The 19,203-nt window shown below is 45.6% G+C and overlaps 1 protein-coding gene across 1 annotated transcript in view; it reads left to right on the top strand.

Moving 5' to 3' along the window:
* Positions 1–19,203, top strand: part of COL6A3 (collagen type VI alpha 3 chain) — a 58,610-nt gene that overhangs the window by 16,812 nt on the left and 22,595 nt on the right. Inside the window, exons 4-13 of the mRNA XM_041460220.1 lie at positions 1,814–2,416; positions 4,655–5,254; positions 6,509–7,075; positions 10,420–11,040; positions 12,166–12,765; positions 13,359–13,961; positions 14,355–14,957; positions 16,616–16,962; positions 17,449–17,527; positions 17,881–18,026. Of these exons, the coding sequence (XP_041316154.1) occupies positions 1,814–2,416; positions 4,655–5,254; positions 6,509–7,075; positions 10,420–11,040; positions 12,166–12,765; positions 13,359–13,961; positions 14,355–14,957; positions 16,616–16,962; positions 17,449–17,527; positions 17,881–18,026 (4,769 nt within the window). The remainder of the gene's footprint in view (positions 1–1,813; positions 2,417–4,654; positions 5,255–6,508; positions 7,076–10,419; positions 11,041–12,165; positions 12,766–13,358; positions 13,962–14,354; positions 14,958–16,615; positions 16,963–17,448; positions 17,528–17,880; positions 18,027–19,203) is intronic.

Below are 19,203 nucleotides of genomic sequence, written 5' to 3'. Positions count from 1 at the left end.
TATCAGCCCTTGCTATCCATTTGGAAAGTTTCCTGTTTTCAGCCCTCTCCTCCTTGGAGTAACTGAGAAGGAAATAAAACCTGGCTGGAGGGATGAATGCTGGAAATCATGGCTCTGGGAAAGGGATCATTTACACGAACCCTCCTTGCTTTTTCCGTAGTTCTGTTCTGACAGCTTGGGCAGACAATTGCAGACCCTGTCAGCTCAGTTGAGGTTGTGGCTTGAGGAGGCCACCACCACGTTTGCTTTGTGCATGTCCTCACCATTTTATGCCTGACAGCACCATGGCAGGCAATTTCAAACCTCCATTTTTTACAATTGGTCCTTAATGATACTATTTGTAGCACGACTCCATGAGAGGCGTTTGCAAAGGTTCTGCAAGGCAGGCATGTGTTTCAGGATCTTTGGGAAGAGGGGCAGCTGAGTCACAAATGTCACCCCTAGCTCCATGTCACCCATCGGGGCAGCCCAGTCTCATGGCACTCACCCGTAGTGGGAAACCTGACGGCACCCAGCCTTTGGGAGCACGGCTATCCATGGCCAGCTGGTGTCTGGCCAAGGAGGACTGCAGCCAAAGTTTTGTTCTTTGTTGAAATCCAAAGTAAACAGCCTCCACACAGAGGAGCCCTGATGGGCTGGGGGCTGCTCTTCTCCGTCCAGGCAGGGCAAGGCAGTGTTTGCTACCGCTTGCCCTGGGAGTGTGAGATCCCAAGGAAGCAGGCTGTGCACTGGGTGTGGCAGTAAGCCTGGGAAGTGATGGACCTGCCTCCTTGAATCCTGAATCCATCTCAGGAGCCCTTAGGTGGGTGGGTGATCTAAGGATACCCCAAGTCCAACATAACACAGTGATTCATAGCGCTCCAGCATAACTTGGAAGCAGCACAAAGTTTCCTTTCTCGCGTCAATGGCATGAGATCAGGGAGGTGATGATGTGAGAGGATTTGTCTAAAAGATGGTATTAAGGTTAGGCATCATGATAATCGTGTATAATGCTGTTATCACAAACATATTGGTCTTGTTAATACCTACCTTTTAAAAAATATATATTTGCTGTATTAAATATCGTGATGCTTTGGTTCCAATGCCACACCACAGGGTTTTTTTCCTCTCTAACCATCTTTCTTCAAACTTAGCCAGGGCACTCGAAAGCTAATTGTGCCCTTTCTGTGTCCTGTGCCATCATCAATAATAAAGTTTCAGAAGTTACAAGCCAGGGAACCTGTTTGTTAAAGACATGGCCACCAGAACATAATCCAACTCATCCAGGACTGGGCCAGCTGTGCCAAGAAAAACCATAACTTGTCTTTTTTAGATAAGGAATAAGATTTAGGATGCAAAGACCCAAAATCCAGGTATGTTGAGTAGATGGAGACTGCTCTTTCCTTGTGTCATTGCTCTCAGGAACCTAACACTTCTCACACCAAACCACCACCATTCAGGTGGTTCCTTTGCAGATGGAAGGAGCATCACCTGTTTATTTTATCTCATGTGCCCTCTGAGTGCCAAGATTTCTCCTTCCTTTCATTCTTGCTTTGACATGTACATGTATTTTAATATTCAAGTGTGTAAAAAATCACAATTGTTGCAACTCTCCAACTCTTTGGCGTTTTAGAAAGGGGAAGCAGTCAGATTTACTATTAGTCCTCTGCTAGAGCATTAAAAAAATTCTGTTTAGAAAGCAAGAGCTTTTGAAAGGCATTGAGAGTAACAGTACTCCAAGCAAACAAGAGGTCCTGAACATTGCTGAGCTGTTGGCACAGAGTAGATGCAGAGTGTTTTGAAGGCTAACATGATGTTCATGTGTTACTTGCAGTTATTGAAGTGAACAAGAAGGATATAGTCTTCCTGATAGATGGCTCAACTGCTTTGGGGGCTGCCCCCTTTAACGCAATTCGTGATTTCGTTGCCAAAATTGTCCAAAGGCTGGAGGTTGGACCCGACCTGATCCAAGTGGCGGTGGCACAGTATGCAGACACTGTGAAGCCAGAGTTTTATTTTAACACCCACCAGACCAGGAAGGATGTGATGGCCAATGTGAGGAAGATGAAGCTCATGGGTGGCACGACACTCAACACTGGCTCAGCACTGGACTTTGTGAGGAACAACTTCTTCACCAGTGCTGCCGGGTGCAGGATGGAGGAAGGGGTGCTCCCCATGCTGGTGCTCATCACTGGGGGTAAGTCCAGGGATGCTGTTGACCAAGCTGCAGCAGAGATGAAGAGGAACAGGATAGTGACCCTTGCCGTTGGGTCGAGAAACGCTGACCTGGCAGAGCTTCAAGAAATTGCTCATGAACAAGATTTTGTGTTCAACCCGAACGACTTCCGCCTTCAGTTCATGCAAGCCATTCTTCCTGAAGTGCTGTCACCTATCCGGACACTCTCTGGAGGACCGATCGTCCCAGAGCCACCCTCAGGTAATTAAAGGCCTTTTTCTAATTATGGAGATGTGGTTTATAGGTTTGCCAGTTCTTATTCTATGACATGTACAGATAATGGGGAAAACCATACCAAATGCATGTTCCAGCATGGTTAAATGTGAGTGCATGAACAGGTCAGTGAACTTGGTAGTGTGCTTGTTGTTACAGATTTATGGTTCCTTCCTGGAGATTTTTGTCCTGTTCTCATTTTGTCACCAATGTTTAAAGGCCTGGATGATGTGGAAGATGTGCTTTAGTAGTTAGGTACCCAAATTGTTCAGTGGAGGGTTTTGCTCTTCTTAGGGTCTGTGTAGCCTATGAATGGGACACCTGTGAGTGTTAAAGTCTCTTCCTCAGTTTGGGAATCATCCATAGTGGGTGTTGGCTCGGGAGAGCAGAGGTTTCTTTGGCGTGTAAAGAACATAAGCCAGTTTGTTTGTGGAGGTGTTCAGAACTGACACTGTTGGACTGAAACTGACCCTTTAAGAACATATTTAGTTTTCTTATGATTTACTCAGCTTGAGCCCTAAGAGGCATGCAAGGATGTTTTAGTGTTGGTTTTCATTTAATCTGTTTGGAAGATGATCCAAAGCTCCACAAAGACAGTGGACTCTTTTTAGTTGTCCTTGCCACTGACATCAGTAGGCTTTGGAAGAAACCAACTGATAGGGTCATGGCTTTTGAGGAAGTTCCCCCTGCATTTCAAGAGATGTTCTAGGTGTATAGAGATTTTATACCAAATTTCTCAGGATTTCTTCACAATAGAGAGGCTTGAGGTGAAATCCATGTTGCACTAGATCATATTTGAACCTTGTATTTCTGTCTCACCGCATATGAGCATTAGAAAACCAGGATTTCTTCCAACTCCCAGTAAGATCAATAGTGAGGTTCCCACTGGCTTAAGTAGCTGTTGAATTGTGTCCATCTTTTTTCTAGTTTCTCACGTAATTTAAAATTATAAACCACAGAGGAAAAGAAACAGAATATTTGGAAAGAATCCTGAAAGAATTAAAGCATGTGTCTGATTTACATGAAAAGAAGACATTTTGAAACCAGTTTGCCAATACTTGTCCTTAATGAAGATGAATATCACAGGACCTATAATTTAATAAGCTTTGTTTCAGAGTGTGTTTTCCCACTAATACAGTTTTGCATGGCTATACACCACAGCTGATGTGCTTATTTTTCAATGTAAATTAAAAATGTTCCTGTGTTTTCTCATTCTTTAAAGGTCATTCATGCAGCTTCTCTATTTTCCCAGTCCTTTTTTTGTGCTCACAGCTATTCACACACACAATAAGCAAGGGATTGTATCCTGCCCCTACAAATTATTATCGGTAGCAACAAAACTGATTTTGACACTGGGCAGTTGCATTTTAACTTGCTATTGTCTCACCCTGGGCCTTGAATGGCACTTTTCTGGGAAAAATTTAAAATACAGAAAGCCAAGAGAATCTGTAAAATCTGAGAGTAATCCCTGTATTCCAAAGGAGCCTTTATTTCCTTTTTGTTCTGAATAGCTCAGTATTTATATATTTTATATACAGGACAGCAAGCTTACAGGGACAAGGCAAGCTAGAGAATGAATGAATCTAGCCAGAAGTGCTTTAAACAGAAGTATAATGGGCAGAATAAGCAATGGGCATAAATAAATCCTTGAATAACTCATTTGGAGGAAGGCATCTAGGGGGATGTCTTGGATGACATCAGTTCTCTGAGATTTTATTTAAAAGCTTGGCATTTTGGTCTGTGATCTGAACATTTTTAGAGCAAAAAAAGAGCACAGGGTGATGACCCTGTGGTGTCTTTGGGGTGTAGACCTACGTCCTGGAGCTCAGATGCTTGGAGATAGCCCAGGAAGGATTTAACCTTAAAAAAAGAAACTAAGGGCTGCCAAAAGTGGGGAATTTCTTCCCTTTCAACAGCCCACAAAATGGATGTCTGTAAAAACAGACAGTAAAATGCAGAGCTCAAGAAGGCAGATATCCTCAGGTAGCTGTTGAGCCTGACATTTAAAAGAGTTGCTGATCCTTCCCTGCCCAATTCAGTCATTTCCAGCAAGGTCCTTGTTACTTCTGTGCTGATCACACCCTTGCTCCTCTCTCTCTCTCTCTCTCTCCACCCTAACACGGTTCACATGCGTGTACGGCGTACGCTGCATGCACACATGATAAAAAAATATTCCATTTTTTGTTTTGTGTGATGTCTCATGTTGTTTTCTGTGCTCTACTGCAGTTCAAGTAACCAAAAGGGATATCATCTTTCTTTTGGATGGATCACTCAACGTCGGAAATGCCAACTTCCCCTTTGTGCGGGACTTTGTTGCCACCCTAGTTAACAACCTTGATGTCGGCAGTGACAAAATGCGAGTTGGCTTAGTGCAATTTAGCGACACTCCCAAAACCGAGTTCTCCCTGTACTCCTACCAAACCAAATCTGACATAATCCAGCGCTTGGGGCAGCTGAGGCCCAAGGGGGGGTCGGTGCTGAACACCGGCTCCGCACTGAACTTTGTGCTCTCGAATCACTTCACGGAGGCCGGTGGGAGCAGGATAAATGAACAAGTGCCCCAGGTGCTAGTCCTGGTGACGGCAGGGAGCTCTGCCGATCCCTTCCTCCAAGTTTCCAATGAATTAGCTCGGGCCGGAGTGCTGACCTTTGCTGTTGGCGTTAGGAATGCGGATCAGGCAGAACTTGAACAGATTGCCTTTAATCCAAGAATGGTGTATTTTGTGGATGATTTCAGTGCTCTGGCAGCTTTACCCCAGGAGTTAAATAAGCCTATAACAACATATGTTAGTGGAGGTGTGGAAGAGGTTCCACTCGCCCCAACAGGTAATACCTACCTTCCTGCATGCTGACTGCATGAAGTTGATCTTGTTTAAGTAAATTTCTTGTTTCCACTGTACGCCTTGACACGTGTCCAAGCCCTGAGTCATCAAAGTGGTTATGGCTGTGCTTAACTTGATGATCTTTAAGGTCCCTTCCAAACCAAACCATTCTGTGATTCTATGAATACATGGCTTGACACTGGCAGCTCTTAATTTTGTTCAAGTCATTGCTACCACACCTTAAAAGTGCAGTTTTAAGTCTTTTGGTAGGTCAGGACCAAAGGAGGACCTGAGTGAGTCTGTGCCCATCAGTCACTGTCTCTGATGTTCCCTTGCTGTTCCCATAATAGGACCACAACCTGTAAATGCATCATGTGCAGTAAATCAGGCAATGGGAGCGTGAGATTTTGAGCACAAGAAGTGGTGTGGAAAGGTTAAAATCATGTCAAAGAGCACACGGGAGCAGAGGTCTAGCCAGGAACAGGTGTACAAATCCATCCCCAGAAACACTTGGTCAAAGTGATGTCATCAGGCTGTCACAGAGGCTGGATTTGACTCTAGACATTCAAAGTTATCCTACAATATAGGCTTTTGGCAAGTTTAACCCTTTTTAAACAGGTATTTTCTCACTAATTCCATTATTGTGGCTATGTACTCATGAAGACATAGGAACAACGGGGATGGGTTAGTATGGAAAGGAGACCACTAAGATTAATATGAAGGTACAAGAGGCTTGGTTAGCCTTGGGTATTCAATGAGATCTAAAGGGCATGAAATTGAAACAGGTGAAAGGCTTTTATGGATTTAGATGCTCCTTGTGATGCAAGTGGAGAAGATCCAGAAAATGTTTTGTGTACATGTGCATGAACTATTTGTTTTCTACTGAGCCTTTAAACAGGAAAAAAACCCAACCAACCCTCCACTGCTGCTTTATTTCATGTCTGTATTGTCAACATATTGCTAGACCTGAAACATCACTGAACCAGCCAATTCATGATGTGACTTGATGTGATACAATATATGATATTTCTGTCTGGTGTCTGAATTTATTGAGTTTTAGGATAGACATGTCCTTGCTTTCCCTTCTTCCTCAGATGCTGTATAGTTCTGTAGACTTTGAATACTTTTGTAAATGAGAATATTGAAAGATCGAAACCCAGCTAACTTGCAGACAATTTTCTAGGATGACATATGAGAAGAAAAATGCTTTCATTTCTTTTTTTTTCCCCCCCTCTTTTCATTTGTGAATTTATTCTAGAAAGCAAGAAGGATGTTTTATTCCTGATTGATGGCTCAGCCAACCTCTTGGGCAGCTTTCCTGCCGTCCGGGATTTTGTGCACAAAGTCATTTCTGACCTGAACGTGGGCTCCGATGCCACGCGAGTCGCTGTAGCTCAGTTCAGTGACACCGTCCAAGTTGAATTTGACTTTGCTGAATACTCATCCAAGCAAGATATGCTTGTCAAAGTGAAAAGGATGAAGATAAAAACTGGGAAGCAGCTGAACATTGGAGCTGCACTTGACGAGGCTATAAGGAGGCTGTTTGTGAAGGAAGCTGGAAGCAGGATCGAAGAAGGCGTTCCTCAGTTTTTGATTCTCCTTGTTGCTGGGAGATCGACCGACGATGTGGAGGAGCCATCAGATGTTCTGAAGCACGCTGGAGTGGTAACCTTTGGTATCAAAGCCAAAAATGCTGACCCAGTAGAGCTGGAAAGGATTGTTTACGCCCCGCAATTCCTCCTGAACGTCGAATCCCTCCAGCGGATTTCAGAGCTTCAGCCAAGCATAGTCAACCTGCTGAGAACAGTCCAGCTTCAGCCAACAGGTACAGGGAACCTCGGGGTTTCCAAGAAGCTGAAAGACATGACTTACTTGCCCTGCTCAATTGGTAACTGGAGCATCTGGGTCTGATGGTGTTCAAAATGATTGTGTAGAAACTGTTGTTGTGCTTGGAGTTTCCTCTGCTCACGCTCTGATCTGGCAAAGCATTAAGTGCCAAACAAAATTTTGATGATAAGTGGGGAAAATGCCTTTGTTCAGCTGCAAGAGCTGCAGCTGGTGCTGTTTCCAGTGTGTAAAACATGGGACAAACCTGAAATAACAGATGTTGTTGCTCCAGAGATGTTGCATTAATTGATGTGCAATGCTGGGCAAGGGCTAAAGGAAACAAATACTGGCTTGTTTCAATTTCTCTTTCAATCTTCCCTTTTCTGGAGGGGTGAATTCCAGCACACTGGATTCACTCTTGCTCTGCTATCTCTTCCAGGATATGATGGCAGTTTCTACATTTTCTACATACACACCAATAAATCAGATGCTCTTGACTCAGTTACCATGCAAGCTGAGTAGATGAGATGGATTAATTGAAGAATAATTTTTAAAAGGTCTTCAAAAGAATTACATGGCCACAACAACAAATTCACACTGCAGTACTGGAAATTATGCATGTCCAGCTGTGTGATTTCCTGAGACAGCCCTAATTGGAGCATTAACTCGTCTCCCAACAGGAGGTGGAAACAAGGAAAAGTGTAATAACATCCATCTCTTCTCTCCCTAAAGGGGCAGATGGACTTAGAATCATAGAAACATGAAAAAGAAACAGGGCTGGAAGGAAGCTCAGGGTGCCATCTGCTACATGCCCTTGTCCCCAGGAGGATCTTTGTGTCCAGAATTAGATGACATTGATCTAATCTGTTCTGGAAACCGTTTGGGGGAGACTTCCCAGATTCCATAGCCAATCTTCTCAGTTGCTTTTATCAGATAACATTTTCCCTTCACCTCACACTTTTGTCTCCCTAGTCATAGTTGAAGTCTTCTACATCTCATTCAACCTGAGGAGGACACAGATGTCAGCTTGCTCCCACGTTTTCATCTTTTCATCTACTTTAGATAGATGAAAATATTTTAGATTTTTCTGCAGCCTTTTCATCTACTTTAGGCTTGACACGTAGGTCTTGTCCCGGTCCTCATGTCACCAGCTGGGTACCCAGCTCATTCAATCCTTGTAGGTCTTGTAGGTTTTCTTCTACATTTTCACCCTTGCCTCCCCGGCATCAGCCTGGTCCAAATGACCAGAGCGTGACCATGGCATCCCCTGGTCATCTCTTACCCCATCCTTTCCATGCGGATTCATGACCCTTCCCATATTTGTGCAGCTTCTGTCTCAACCAAGACTTGTGCAATCAGTGCTCTTGAATTCCATCCTCCCTTTTAAAACCATTTCTGTCTTGTCCAGACCATTTGGAATTTCTTTGATCACCAAGGACTATTAATAATTGTGCTATTTGCACAGAGACAGCAGCATCCACCCAGTTTTCCTAGTATTCTTGGCTAAAAGACATCCATCCCATAGGAGCAACTGTATTTTTTTCTTCTTTATCTGCTACACAGGGACTTTTAATAGGACTTTTCCATTGTTCCTGGACTTCAGAGGAAGTATATGAAACTGGAATACACCAGGCAATGTCTGCTCCCTCTTCCCACCTATATTAATATTCCTCTCCTATGCAGGTTTCCAACAATCCTTTATGAAATAAATTTGATCTGAAGTCTGCATTAAGAATTCAACTGTCCTTGTTAACTCTTTATATGGCTAAGCATTCTAAAGTAGACAATATTTTCTTCAGAGGGGTATATCATGCTCCTGCTTGTCCCACTCAACCTTGCTCTAAACAAGCCAACAGTACTTTTTGGGATGTCATCCAGCAGTTGCTGTCTTTGAGAGGCAATGATGTTTTCTGCTTGGCCCAGCCAAAGCTTTGCAATTCTCTTGGGCAATAGCATAACAGGTCAAAATTCTCTGATCTTTGACACTTCATGGTCTTGATTTTGAGATTTTTTTTTTGTTTGTTTCTTTGTGGTTTTTGTTTGATTGATCACCAAGGACTATTAATAATTGTGCTATTTGCACAGAGACAGCAGCATCCACCCAGTTTTCCTAGTATTCTTGGCTAAAAGACATCCATCCCATAGGAGCAACTGTATTTTTTTCTTCTTTATCTGCTACACAGGGACTTTTAATAGGACTTTTCCATTGTTCCTGGACTTCAGAGGAAGTATATGAAACTGGAATACACCAGGCAATGTCTGCTCCCTCTTCCCACCTATATTAATATTCCTCTCCTATGCAGGTTTCCAACAATCCTTTATGAAATAAATTTGATCTGAAGTCTGCATTAAGAATTCAACTGTCCTTGTTAACTCTTTATATGGCTAAGCATTCGAAAGTAGACAATATTTTCTTCAGAAGTGTATATCATGCTCCTGCTTGTCCCACTCAACCTTGCTCTAAACAAGCCAACAGTACTTTTTGGGATGTCATCCAGCAGTTGCTGTCTTTGAGAGGCAATGATGTTTTCTGCTTGGCCCAGCCAAAGCTTTGCAATTCTCTTGGGCAATAGCATAACAGGTCAAAATTCTCTGATCTTTGACACTTCATGGTCTTGATTTTGAGATTTTTTTTTTGTTTGTTTTTTTGGGGTTTTTGTTTGATTTTTTTTTTTTTTTTTTTTTTTTTGAGAAGAATAGTTTGGTCACAATTAGCATGTTTTTTTCCCGCCTGAAGATAGTAAGGAAAAAACCCCAGAGATCAGTACCTAGCATTTTAGAAGAGCATTTCAGCATTTGTAGCTGGATGTCCTCTCCAGCAATTTCTTAATTTCTTTTCAGAAGTATTTATTTCTAAGTTCAGTGATGTGCCAGAAAAGCTTTCCTCTCCTCTTCACCATCTCCCTGTGAGCACTCCCCATATGCCATTTCATCCAGAAACTCATTGTTTCTTGGGAACAAAAGATCCCAGGCTCCTGTTGCATGTTGCAAAGCCAAATGCCACCTTCCCGTGTCCCTTGGGAGCTGTTGGCTTCTCCCAGCCTCAGGTAGCAGATGGCACCCAGAAGTCCCTTGGCACCCTATTTCCCATGGGTCTATGATTCTATGACTTGGTGGGTAAGGCATGGAATGCTCTGCACTCCAGCTTCCACCAACTTCCACCCATCTGCCTCCCCACCAGGGATTGCATCCAGTGGCAAAGGAACCGAACCAGCTTTCCTGACACCTCGCCTTCCCCTCCCCGAGCTTTGTTCTCCTTCGGTTCAATGTATGAGGAGAATATTAACCACTGCAAAAGAGAGTCTCACTTTCCCCCCCCCTTCCCTTACTTGTCTCAAACAGTAGTTGAGAGAGGTGAGAAGAAGGATGTGGTGTTTCTGATCGATGGCTCGGATGGTGTCAGAAGAGGTTTCCCTCTGCTGAAGACGTTTGTCCAAAGAGTTGTCGAGAGCCTGGACATTGGCCGCGACAAGGTGCGCGTGGCTGTGGCGCAGTACAGCAACACCATACAGCCCGAGTTCTTGCTGGACACCCACGAGGACAAAGCAGATCTCATCAGCGCCATCCAGCAGCTGAAGCTCATGGGAGGGTCTCCCCTGAACACGGGGGCAGCCCTCGACTACCTCATCAAGAATGTGTTCACGGTGTCAAGCGGCAGCAGGATAGCGGAGGGCGTCCCGCAGTTCCTGATCCTGCTGACTGCTGACCGGTCCCAGGATGATGTCAGGAGGCCCTCAGTGGTCCTGAAGACGAGTGGCACAGTGCCCTTTGGCATTGGGATCGGAAATGCCGACCTCACAGAGCTGCAGACCATTTCCTTCCTCCCAGATTTTGCTATCTCTGTGCCCGACTTCAGCCAGCTGGACTCGGTGCAGCAAGTCGTCTCCAACAGAGTCATCCGGCTGACCAAGCAAGAGATAGAATCTCTTGCCCCTGACCTGGTTTTTACATCACCCAGCCCAGGTGAGAAGATGTTTGTGTCTGCACCGAGAGCCAGTGGCAAAAATATGATGTTTAGTAACATCATGGCTGCAACACAAACTGAGAAAAGCAAAGATGATCACGGCTAAGAGTCCAAGTCTGTCGTGGTCTCCCTGTTGGTGCACTCAGGGTTGGTAGGAGCTGTGCAGTTAAGCTGAGCCACCTTTAAGCCCAGCTCCTCGAGGTGGCCCATGCTGTATCCACATGGAAGACCCACAAACTGAAAGTTATTGCCTTAATCTTAAGTGGATGGATTTTAAGTCCATGCTGTTCCTTCTGGAATGGAAGGAAATTGTGTCATTTAGATGCTACAGGAGCACCTTCACACCACTATAAATCACGGTCAGCTTTCTGCTAAATTTAAGACATGCTGATTTTTCCTACTTTTCCTCCCTCATTCACTAGGGAAAGGGAAATTGGAGGCGGGCATCAGGAGAAGGATCAGATCTTACATTTCTGATCTCCCTTGGAGTGAAATCCAGCCATCATATGCCTGGGATGAAGAGTATCCACCTCGGAGAAGTCCCTTAGAGATTCACTGTCCTACTCTGTTCATTCCCTTCTAAACCAGACCACTTTCCTCCATCCCCATTTATCAGTGTGATATTCTGCAATTATTCAGGCTCTGAATTACCTGAATTACCACTGCAGAAAACACTTCATTAGGAATCAAAAAATCATCCTGAAAGGCAGAAGCTGAGAGAATAATAGGACGAAATCTTTCCTAGAGGGCAAAGCCAAAGAAAGAGGGGTGATTCTGAATCTAAAGCAACCTGTCCTGAGTAAGGACTACCACCAGGCTACATTTTCTCTGGTGGAGATCTCACAAGGAATTACTGTTCTAGGTGTCCCATTGCTCTCTCTCTCTTCCTTTGCTCTAGAATTTGCTGTTTTTGCACCCCCTGGGATGGACCTAGCAGGCTGGTCATGTCTCTGGGTTGAGCCCAGAGCTTCCTGCTGGGGCTCCCAGGAGTTATCCCAGGCAGGGAAACAAGGAGTACTATCCCCATGGCCAGAGGCATGGGTCAGTAGTGTAAATGATGAGCTTAGCTGCCCTCCATAAGCAATTCCTGGTGCTTCTTCTGACCAATGCCTTCTCTCCTGTAGCGGGTGTGAAGAGGGACGTCGTGTTCCTGGTTGACGGCTCCCGCTCCGCTGCCCAGGAGTTCTACCTTGTCCGCGACCTCATCGGGAGGATCGTGAACAACCTGGACGTGGGCATCGACACCACCAGGATTTCGGTGGTCCAGTTCAGCGAGCATCCCCACGTGGAGTTCCTGCTCAACACCCACTCCACCAAGGATGAGGTGCAGAATGCCGTGAGGCAGCTGAGGTCCAAAGGTGGCCAGCTGGTGAACGTGGGGGAGGCCCTGGAGTTTGTGGCCAAGACCATCTTCACCCGGCCCTCCGGGAGCCGCATAGAGGAGGGCGTCCCGCAGTTCTTGGTCATCCTCTCCTCCCGCAAGTCCGACGATGACTTTGAGTATCCATCCCTCCAAGTCAAGCAAGTGGGGGTGGCGCCTATGATGATAGCAAAGAACGTGGATACTGAAGAGATGATACAGATTTCCCTTAGTCCTGAATATGTATTCCAAGTCTCCAGCTTCCAGGAACTGCCCAGCCTCGAGCAGAAGCTGCTGACTCCAATTGAAACCCTGACTGTGGACCAAATCAGGCGGCTGCTGGGAGATGTGCAGCCCCCCATAGGTAAGGCACCAGCTCCCTCTGGGCTGCTACTCAAACAAACATTGCCCAAAACACTTCTCTTTAAGTCAAGATTTTCCTTAGTTAAAACCAAAATCGTAGGACATGTACAATTTTAGAAGGAAAGCTTTAGACAGGTGGCAATTCTACCCAAGTAACTAAATACATTATAACCTATGATTTTCAAGTCAAGTACTTTAAACATGACACCTATTTGGGTCAATTTCAATTCAAATATGCAATGTATACAATTGCCTATTCCCACTTAGCAGCTTTCTAGGAAACAGGCATAAATCTGGGGCAAAATAAAGCTGGAAACATTGACAAGTCCAAAGAGTAAAATCCAGAGAAGAGTATTAATGAATGAAACAGATAAGGCTGTGAGTAATGCATGCTTCAGATTCTAGGCAGACACACATTCCCACTTGCACACAGGCCCTTTTGGAGAGGCTCCCCGAAGCACCATGCCTAAAGTTGGCCAAAATATGCCACATGGCTCTACCTCACATAACAGCAGATCACACAGAAATCCTCCAGCAAAGCTTAAGCAAAGGCTTGAAACACCAATGATTTCCTCTCTTCTCGCCTCCCTGCAGATGTTTCTGGAGATGAAAAGGACATAGTCTTCCTCATTGACAGCTCTGACAGCGTTCGGCCAGATGGGCTTGCTCATATTCGGGATTTCATCAGCAGAATTGTCCAGCAGCTGGAAGTGGGGCCAAACAAAGTGCGGATTGGGGTGGTGCAGTTCAGCAATGGTGTCTTCCCCGAGTTCTACTTGAAGACCCACAAGTCCAAAAATTCCGTCCTGGAAGCCATCCGCCGCTTGAGGCTTAGAGGTGGGTCCCCCCTGAACGCTGGCAAAGCCCTGGACTTTGTGGTGAAGAACTACTTCATCAAGTCTGCGGGGAGCAGGATAGAAGATGGAGTGCCCCAGCACCTGGTGGTCATCCTTGGAGACCGGTCCCAGGATGACGTGGACAGACCTGCCAGAGTGATCACTTCCACAAACATCAAACCTCTGGGTGTCGGAGCCAGGAATGTGGACAGGGACCAGCTGCAGGTCATTACCAATGATCCTGGGCGTGTGCTTGTGGTACAGGACTTCACAGGACTCTCAACTTTAGAAAAGAGGGTGCAGAACATTCTTGATGAGCTCCCAATACCTACAACAGACTCACCTGGACCATTCTTACCTGGTAAGGCTGCTATTCATCCTGGAGACTTTTCTGAACAGAGTAGAGATGGTATTTGTATGAAGTGAAAATGATGCTGTAATAAAACCTTTTGATTCTCAAACCTTTAGTTGCATTGATTAAAAGAACTCTTTGAAGTTGTTGAATTAGGAAAGAATATAATTAAATCTGAAAGGAGATGAGGGTAACTATCAGAAGTAATGCTGTATGAAGTGTTGTACAAAAATTTTCTTGTATGGATGTAAAATCCTGCCAAGGATCAATGAAATTAAAATGGTAGAAAGGAGAGAGAAATTTCATTGGCAAAGTGCTACTTCACAAAGCCCTGAGCAGCTTAAATGTTATAGATGCTGCAAACAATTACTAACAACTGTGTTTTCTTTGTAATCTTTTCAGGAGGCAAAAAGCAGGCCGACATTGTATTTTTGCTGGATGGCTCCATCAATCTGGGGAGAGATAACTTCCAAGAAGTCCTCCAGTTTGTCTACTCCGTGGTGGATGCCATTTACAGGGATGGCGACTCTATCCAGGTAGGACTGGCCCAGTACAACTCGGATGTCACTGACGAGTTTTTCCTCAAGGACCACTCCACCAAAGCTCAGATTTTAGATGCTATCAACAAAGTCATCTACAAAGGCGGGCGAGTGGCGAACACCGGCGCGGCCATCAGGCACGTCCAGGAAAGACACTTTGTGAAGGAGGCTGGCAGCAGGATTGACCAGAGGGTGCCCCAGATCGCCTTCATCGTCACGGGTGGGAAGTCTACGGATGATGGGCCAAAGGCATCCTTGGAAATCACGCAGAAAGGCGTCAAGGTGTTCGCAGTCGGAGTGAGGAACATTGACCTGAAGGAAGTCAGCCTGTTGGCCAGTGAGAGCGCCATGAGTTTCAGAGCAGCCACAGCTCAGGAGCTGTCAGAGCTGAATGAGCAGGTCCTGGTCACGCTGGAAGCTGCCATGGAGGAGAGATTGTGCCCAGGAACAACAGATGTGACAAGAGGTAAGGACAATCCCTTCTTTATGTTCTCAGGTCATTCTCATGGGTGGTTTTTAATGTCCAGTGTGTTTTGATGGACTTGTCTGTCCTACTGTAGTGCTTTGCCTATGTCCTGAGGTGCAGGATGGACTCATTTCTCCTCCAGGAATCTGATGGAGACTGCAAACTTTTGGTACAAGACTTCCCTGTCCATGGCCTTCAGCCTGTGAATGACTGGAGTAACATCACCACAGAGGTGACACCGTGGTGGAACTCATTTCAGATGTGACTGCCAGGCATTAAATCACTGGCCTCATACCACCACATTTAGCCTTTGGACTAAATCCCACTTTGGACTTCCTCACAGGGACCAGTATGATACCAGTATTATCTTGACAGAACAACTTGTTTCTTGCCAAAATGAAAAGTGATGGCCATTGTTTCCCCTCCCTGTGTCTATTACAATATAATTGGATTTTTTTGCCATTCAGGCGTGCATGGTATGCTGGAAATCACAGAATCATAGAATTCTGTTCTAGTTTGAGTAGGAGGGCACCCCAAATACCATCTCATTCCAACTTCCCTGCCACAAAACACCTCCCACTATCTCAGGTTGCTCCAAGCCCTGTCCAACCTGGCCTTGAACACTTCCAGGGATGGGGCAGCTACAGCTTCTCTGGGCAACCTCTGCCAGGGCCTGCCCACCCTGACAGGGAAGAATTTCTTCCCAATATCCCATCTAACCCTGCCCTCTGGCAGTGGTAAGCCATTTTCTCCTGCTGACACTCCAGGATCTTGTCCAAAGCCTATGTCCAGCTCTCTTGCAACCCCTTTAAACAATGGAGGGGAAAAACAGAACTTCCCTTGCCAGATCATCCAGGATGCTCACCTGATCTCATGACAGGTATATGAGGAAAAAACCAGGGCACGAGTGGTTGAAGTTCAAGGTAAAATTGCCTTAAGAAGGAATCCCATGATTTGGCTACTTCAGAAGCCAAGCAGGGGAATTGTGGTGAGTAAGTGAGCTGGTATTGCTGTCGCATCAGGATCCCAGCAGCTGGTTTTACTTACTACATTACAGCCAGTCCTACTCCCAGCACGGCTGATCGTGGCTCAGCCCTCTGACTTTAAGCAGAGGCATCTCCTAAACCTCTGGAGAAGTGGAAGGAGAGGCACAAGAGCCCTGAGCTGAGCAGCTGCTCCAGCTGAGAAGAAAAACTGAGTGCAGGGAAAAGCAAACCACTGCTGGTGGTATTAACTTATCCCAAGTGTGGTTAAGATATTAACCAGGCTAATACCAAAGAGAATTCAAACACCTCCCTGTGATTCTCTGAGTGTCACTTCCAGCCCAGGCAGAAGTGCACACTGTACAAATACTGACAGCTTTCCATGTGCTGGAGAGAGAAGCAGTCTTAGCTGCCTGATGAAAATGCCAATTTCTCTTGGACTTGGTTTAGGCAGCTCATCCCACTGCTAAAATTAAAAAATGTGAATTAATAAAACACAAGTTTGCCTAGGTTGCCACTGCTGTGGTGAAAGGAAACAGAAGGCACTTGTGCAGCAAGTGGTGTCAGTTCTTGATGGAGTGTCTTCATTGACTACTGAAAGAGTAACTAGGAATTGAAAACAAATCATTGCATTGCTCCATGATGCTCTTCTCTCTTTCTTCATTCCCCTCTCAGACTGTGACTTAGAAGTGATAATTGGCTTCGATGTCAGTGATGTGGGGCCCGGTCAAAACATCTTCAGTTCCCAGCGAGGCCTGGAGTCGAGAGTGGAGTCTGTGCTGAACAGGATAACCCAGATGCAGAAGATCAGCTGCACTGGCAACCAGGCACCCAACGTCAGGGTGGCCATCATGGCCCAGGCCCAGGGGGGGCCCGTGGAGGGGCTGGACTTCTCCGAGTACCAGCCCGAGCTCTTGGAGAGGTTCCTGGACATGCGGACCCGCGGGCCCTACTACCTCAGGGCAGACACACTGAGGTCCTACCTCAGCAAATTCCGGTCCTCGCCCGCTGGCAGCACCAAGGTGAGTCAGGGCCAAGGCATCTGGGGTGGTATTGGCCAGCAAAGCTGGCTTCTGCTGTCCTTTAGTTGATAAAGAAACTCTAAATTAATAATATATATATTTTAAATTATTTTAATTAATTGAATTTATTCACCATAAATTTAGTCACTTAAACCTTACTTGTTTGCTGCACTCTCCCTGCATTGTCAAGGTCCTGATAATTGATGAGCATCACTGCAGCCAGTTCCCACAATCACTGCTTAGCTGCAAATTATTGCTCTCCAGATATTTCCTGTGTTGTGCTCTAGCAACACCTGCATGATGTACAGGAACAGGAAGGTAGGAGCCTGGCACAGGAATGCTGATCTTCATGGCCTGGAAAAGGTGTAGAAGTCCCCTCACCTTCTCTCAGATGATGCATTGGAAAAAGGCCCTTCAGACTGCACATTGATTGCGTTTCACACCTGAAATATTCTGGGTCCTGACAGAAATTTGTTTCTCTCCCAGGTCATAATCCATTTTACTGATGGTGTAGATGAGCCAATAAATCAGCTGGAGGCTGCTTCGTCTACTTTACACTCAGAAGGTAATTATTTTTTTTGCTCTTCCAGGCAGTTATTATAGTCCATGTTAACAAGTAGCCCACTTTACCACCACTTCTCCTAAATTCATCTGCTTTTGATAGTAAAGGCTAAGGGTTTTGTGAGTTCTACATGCACTTGCTGTTCTTCACTGCCTTCCTGTGATGTTTAGCTGCCTGCTGCCACCTAAGCATGTGGGCAGCTTACACTGGATGTGTCTGAAGATGCTTGTTCTCTGTTGACAACGCTCTGTTTGCAATCAAAGCTGTGGATAACCATGTGTTATCACAGGGGAGGGTGATTGTACGTGGTTAACACCTCTCCCCATCACAAAGCCCCTTCTGCTTCTCCCTGCCAGGAGTCAACGCTCTCATCTTCGTCGGGCTGGACCGAGTGACCAACTTTGACAGAGTGATGCAGCTGGAGTTTGGCCGTGGCTTCACCTACAACAGACCACTCAGAGTTAACCTGCTGGACTTGGATTTTGAGCTGGCAGAGCAGCTTGTAAGTAACTTGGCACAGGCAGTGCTGCCTTGTAATGCTGGAGGAAAGCCCACGGCTGGATCTCCTGCGGGGCTGAGCCGTGGCTGGATTACACCCTCTTGGCTCTGCTCCTCTCCCCTCCCTGCCTCACGTCAGCTCTTTTCACAGATGCCACAGCAAACAAAGTTCAGAGCAGATCACAGTCTCTTCCCACTCCTGAAGGAACCCTACTCCAGCCAAGGCTTTAGGTCAAATGGGATGGGATAAGATGCCATCAAAAGATGCAGTGCCAAAAACCTGCCCTCTGCCTGTGTTTATACTGTTGGTTTTTTTAACCTTACAGTAATGCCCTGTCGTGCCTGGTCAGTGCTAAACCTCTTGTAGAAGCGTTGCTTTCGAGGTTTCTTTCCCTGATCTCATGCACTGCCTGTATTTTAGACAGGCTTTTAACAAATGCAGGAGTTACCCTTTAAAGTCCCTTCCAACCTAACACATTCCATGATTCTTTCCTCTTCATAGGTTTACTTCTTTCCCAATGCATAGTCCCTCTCAAGTGTTGAGTTAATTTGCTGTCAACCTCAGTATGTCCAGTTCCTCCCAACTTCACAGCAGCTACCAGCACGATTGAGCTCCTTTTCCAATAGATTTAATAAGACTGGGCTTAACCACTGGTCCCTGTGGTAACCTTGCTGGGCCCTTCCCCACCAATCAAAGTGCAGCCACTCATGGGTGAGCCTTGGGTTTTGGGATAAGAGTTGGTCCTCAGCCCCTCCCCAGGTAATTCAGCCTAGGAAAATCTTTCCAAAATGTGAATGTGCAAAGCTGGCAGGAAACGTTTGCAGCCAGCAATGTACTTGGCAAAGAAAGTGATTTTTTCCCTCTTTTTTCTGTTGGATGATGTAAAACCAAGCTGTGGTTTCTCTGAGTCCATATCATTTTTTTTTAACCTTTTTTTTCTCCTTTACTGTGTGCTTGCAAATCATTGCCAACCTGTGGGTTGCTGGTGAGCTGCTCACTGCAGCGACTTTCTCATGGCCTGCTCCATAGCCTGGATTTTTCCCTTTGGAGATGGGATTTCTCTCTTCAGTGACAGGCACAGCTCTGGGGACTGATGTCCTGCTACATGCACTGGACAAATTCTGCCCCACACAGTTTCTGTTTGAACCCTTCCCTCTGGTGTCCAAAATCCGGTGTTGGG

The sequence above is a fragment of the Pyrgilauda ruficollis genome, unplaced genomic scaffold, assembly GCF_017590135.1.
Source record: "Pyrgilauda ruficollis isolate IOZ18807 unplaced genomic scaffold, ASM1759013v1 scaffold140, whole genome shotgun sequence".
NCBI lineage: Eukaryota > Metazoa > Chordata > Aves > Passeriformes > Passeridae > Pyrgilauda > Pyrgilauda ruficollis.
This window is presented reverse-complemented; position numbering and strand designations above follow the sequence as displayed.